Consider the following 5220-nt stretch of genomic DNA (forward strand, 5'->3'; position numbering starts at 1 on the left):
ATATATATTTATATAATGAAATCAAATTTAAATTGAGAAACTAAACTTAGATTCAAACTAATGTCAAGACCTTAGCTTATTTTATTGAACTCTACTTATTTATCTTTAACTGGTTATACACATATTATATGTGACATATACATAATAAAATATCTCGAAATATGTTGGTATATTGGTCAACGAATATGAAATCCCTAAATATCAAGTTTACAAAGAAGCAACTAATTGGTGAAAGAAAAGAGATATCAAGTGTTATAGTTATAACTGATACACTTGTAATTTCTTGTTAAAGTTAACAAAGAAGATGATACTAATGTATTGATACATTCGCTTTATTGTTATCATCCACTATAAAAGGTTTTAACATCCTACATCTTCAATTTTTTGTTTTTTTTTCGTTTTCAAGATATCTCAATTCAAAGTTTCCATAAACATAAACCAAAAGTATTGACTTTCGTAATCTCTTTGGTAAACCCTTCCATTTCTAGGCTTTCTCCAATTGGTTGCCATAGTGGACACGAATGGAAACTTTAATACACCTTATCATCAACCAAATCATAAATACTTATTATTACCTTACCAGAATCTCTAATTGATATGATTATTCATGCAATCACGTCCTAATCTCTCCAAGTATACACCTTTCTGTATTTAAAACAAATTATAACTTATTAAATAAAATAAGACAAAAATAGACCAATCAAAAAAAATTAATATCCTTTTTGACTGTCACAAGAAGAAAAAAAAAACTCAAAACATTCATTTCTTTCTGAGCTCCAAAATTCAAGAAAATGACCTTCGAGAAAACACAAGAACTGACCGGCGAGAACAACTCCGACGGTTTTCTAAAGAACAAAGACGGCCACCACCTATCAGAGCATCCGTCGATAGACACAAACGATACTTCTTCGAGCTACTCCGTCGATTCTCAGAAACCGAGGCTCAGGCCACCGCCTGGGACTTACGTCATCGAAATCCGTAAAGATGAGATTTACCGTGTTCCTCCGCCGGAAAATGCTCACCGTTACGAGTACCTCTCTCGTCAGAAAACAAACCATTCGCCTTGCCGGCGGTGTTTTTGTTATTCCCTCGCCGCTTTGCTCATCCTCCTCCTCCTCGCAGCGCTCGCCGGCGGAGTCCTCCTTCTCGTTTACCGTCCGCAAAAGCCGCAATACTCCGTGAGTAGAGTCTCCGTCACCGGACTCAATCTGACGACATCGTCTCCTATCTCTCCGGTGATCGTTGTTAAGCTGCGAGCTCAGAACGCAAACGGCAAACTCGGTTTGATCTACGCTATAGGGAACGAGGCAAAGGTTTTTTACGACGGGATGGAACTTGGCAACGGCAAGTTCACGGCGTTTAAGCAGCCGCCGAATAATTTAACGGTGATTACGACGGTGTTAAAGGGTTTGAGTATCCAGTTAACGAAGGCGTCGCGTATAGGGTTGACGGAATCGCAGAAGAAAGGTGAAGTGCCGTTTGGGTTTAAAATCAAAGCGCCCGTTAAGTTTAAGGTTGGCACCGTTACGACGTGGCCGATGACCGTGACGGTGGATTGCAAAGTAACAGTGGATAAATTAACGGCATCAGCAACTGTGATAACGGAAAATTGCGATACAGTTGTGAATTATATGATGAGCTAAGTTTTGTTTTATGCCTTAATGATGTGATATGTTTATGTTTATGAGCATTTCAGATTTTGGTTCGGTTCATGTTTTTTTTTTTTNTTTTTTTTTTTTTTTTTTTTTTTTTTTTTTGTAGTTTGCTTAATTTCATCATAGTTTTTTGAAGTATAATTGAAATTGGCTCCGTTCGAAATCAACAGTTCGATTATTTTGTTCTACATTTGGAAAATGAAAATACAGTCAACTGAAATTAATAATATATAGAACTAAAATTAGTAGAAAATCTGAGTCAAATTAGAATCTTGATAAGAAAATCATGATTTCAGGTTAATGAGATATCTTACCATTAGTTGAAAATGAAAAAAAAATGAGATATCCTACCATTCATAGATCAACTTTATAACTTTTGCAAGTTTAACTAGATTTTAGTGCAAAGGACAAAATCACAATTTTGCATCCCCTGTATCCTAACTCCTAAGTAGTTGTAGTTGAAATCGAACTCTCTGGAATTTCAGATTAAATAATATAGTAGGCTTAACCGAGGAGTTTAACATTCCATCAATGATTCCACAAACGAAGACATCAGTATCAGACCAAATTTCTAGTGATGTTTGGACATAGAAACAGGCATCAAAAATATACATCTAAAGCCCTAAAACAGGAGTCCTTAAACAGGTTTTTTACCTCAAGTGCGCAGTACTACGGGTTACTCTTCTCGCATTTGCACCACTAGTGGAAGCTAAAGAAGCTTGCGAAGCACTGTTTTCAGTTGGGTCTTCGTGACTCCTATGTTGTCTTCTTCTCTTGGATTTTGGACCTGTGGCTTGGGTCTCGTTTTCCTCCTCATCATTCATTGCTTCTTCAACCGCTTCTGCTTTTGTAACCTTACCCAAAGGCCATTGCTTGCCACAACCTGAGCAACGTTTATCATCCTGCAATTTCAATGTGATTCAGAATGAAAACTACTATTGAAGTCAAACAAACGCAAATTCCATTGAGGCCAAGGACAGTCTAAAAAAGCTCTGTGTGGTGTGTACCCTTTGAGATAACAATTGTTTGAGGCAGTACTTGTGTATCCGGACAGCGCAACCTTCGCTTGGACACACATCCGCCTGGAAAGTTGGATACAATTGTCAGAAAACAAAACAAATCAGATATGAAATTACAGATAATATTTATCACCATTGAATACTGAATCCCAATCCAAACAGGTTTCTGACCTTTACTCCAGCTTCATTGCAGACCTCACAGGGAGGAACAGCACTGTTCCTGAACCAACTGCGCAGGTCAAGAAGAGATCTTATACCAAGTCCGATGTTGCCCTCTCTTGTGCGGCACAGCCATTTGTCCCTTACAAGTTCATCGAGAGTTTTTTCCTTTTGTGACATTGAAAAGTTCTTGAATGCAGCAGGGACTTGCTGTTGACTGCTGCTGGCTTCACTTGATATCTGAGATATTAACACAACATCAGTCGAACCGTAACAAATACACTAAAATTATAATAAAATGTGGTTATATAGGAAAGATCCCAATTAGTTGTCTTTATCAAACAGACAGAAGAGAAATTTGACATTCGTTTTCCATAGTGATCCAACAATCATAACTGGGGAAGAAACACGCGATATCATACAAGAAGAATATAACTCAAGAGTGCATGATTTGATCAACGAGCCTACAAGCGACAAAGGTAACTATTGTTTCAGATTATATCATACAGAACAGAGTTCTTTCTAGCAACGCTGTAAGATAGTAGCAGTTTTAAAGTCACCATGATCAGTATATTGAACAGTGAATATGAATGGTTACTTTTGTCAAAATATACATAAGTCAGGGACTAAGATTGACCTGGTTCTCCAATCGGATATTGAGTGCATCAAAGCCCGATATGCAACCTTGAGCAGCTTCATCCTGTGCAATTGCTTCTATCTGCCAGAAGTTAAAGTCATCAGTGTCGCAGAAAACTAGCACAGATATTGACTTTACACATAGCCCAAAATCATCCAAGTGCACACATAGCAAGAAAAGAGACTTACAAAGCCGACTTAAAGATGTGATAAAATCATTACAAAGGAGACAAAGACATTTGATCAACAAGGAACAGAACATAAGCCAGATAGTAACAAAAAAGATCTGAATGTGACTCTTACAATGCCTTTAAAGAATGCAATCTGAGGCACAGAATACTTTGTCCCGAGTTTGGATTGGTCATCAGACACATTGTTAACCACTCCATAACAAACTTGGCCATCATACTGATCTCTACAAGCTTTCAACTCAAAGTGAACATATGATAGTTCCTTGTTTATCTCAAGAAGGTACTTGTCAAAATGCTTTTTAACAGTTCCTGCATCAAAAAGAACAATCAATTCTAAATCGATTTAATCTCCTCAAAACTTAGTATTGCCAATTCATTCAACATAAAGCTTATCTCACAGAGAGTAAGAAACTAAATATTACCCACGATTAAAATTGCCGTAAAATTGCAGATTTTGACTCAATAAAAATTCAATCCAGCGCAAACCCACGAAAATTACTTTGATAATTCATACAAAATTGAGAAAGAGACGGACCTGGGTTTCGTCCGGTGACGCCGGTGAAGATTGAATAAAATTCTCTCTCCTTGAGAGGACCTCGTGAAATCAAAGCCTGAATTAGCGTATGGTGCTTCCAGCTTAGCGATACCATCCTCAGACCCCCCTTCGCAATTTCGCCTTATGAAAAAGTTAGGGTTTTAGATTCCTAGGGCTTTCTGTGAATTACGTTTTTTTCTTTTTTTTTTTGGGGGGAGAACGAGAGAGAGATGGCCGGAATCGTATCGACTCGATGACGTAATAAAAATTAATTTTTGACAGCTAATTTTTTTACAGGTTAATTTAAGGAAAATTAACAAATCAGACAATGAAACGTGTTGGAATTGCAAAAGGAAAAATGACATCCACACCCACTTTCTCCTAAAGTATTGACACTTACACCCACTTTCTACTATCCCTATACTTTTCTTATGTCAAATTACAATTTACACTCTTTAACTAAACTAACCTTCTCTTTCTACTTTTTTTTTCCTTCTCATCTCTCTCTAACTTTTCTCTTTCTTTTCTAATATTTTTTTTCTTTAACATTTATTTTTCGTTTTCATTACTAAATTTTAAGTTTAGTAACTTTAGTTGGTAATAAACATACTAAATTTTAAGTTTAGTAACTTTAGTTGTTGACAAACAAAAAATAGTTAACCTTATACCCTAAATATTAAATCCTAACACCACATAGACACTAAATCCATATAAGCCCAAAAAACGTAAACCTTATACCCTAAATCTTAAATCCTAAACCCTAAACCATACACCTTGAACCCTAAATCCTAAACCATGAATTAAAATATAGACACATCATCCACATACTTAAACCTAAACTTTTAACATTAACCCCTAAATCCTACACCTTGAACCTTAGACAATACAACTTGAACTCAAAACATAGACATTGAATCTATATACCATCTAAAGTCTAAACCCTAAACTATGGGTGATGTTTGAACATGCAACAAACTTGTCAATAAATTTCATCTGGATTGCTTGTCCACGTGGTCAGAGTTTGG

The 5220-nt window shown here is 36.3% G+C and overlaps 2 protein-coding genes across 2 annotated transcripts; one reads left to right on the forward strand and one right to left on the reverse strand.

The window, feature by feature from the left end:
* On the forward strand, nt 784-1696 carry LOC104736193. The gene has a single exon (XM_010456134.2). The coding sequence runs from the start codon at nt 792-794 to the stop codon at nt 1641-1643; it is 852 nt and encodes a 283-aa protein (XP_010454436.1). The 5' UTR covers nt 784-791; the 3' UTR covers nt 1644-1696.
* Nucleotides 2114-4459, reverse strand: LOC104736194 (non-structural maintenance of chromosomes element 1 homolog). Its single transcript, XM_010456135.2, has 6 exons — nt 4196-4459; nt 3773-3969; nt 3471-3551; nt 2846-3073; nt 2663-2737; nt 2114-2557 (listed from the first exon to the last, which is right to left on the reverse strand). The coding sequence occupies exons 1-6, from the start codon at nt 4308-4310 to the stop codon at nt 2306-2308; spliced, it is 948 nt and encodes a 315-aa protein (XP_010454437.1). The 5' UTR covers nt 4311-4459; the 3' UTR covers nt 2114-2305.

Source organism: Camelina sativa, chromosome 13 (assembly GCF_000633955.1).
Source record: "Camelina sativa cultivar DH55 chromosome 13, Cs, whole genome shotgun sequence".
Classification (NCBI taxonomy): Eukaryota; Viridiplantae; Streptophyta; class Magnoliopsida; order Brassicales; family Brassicaceae; genus Camelina; species Camelina sativa.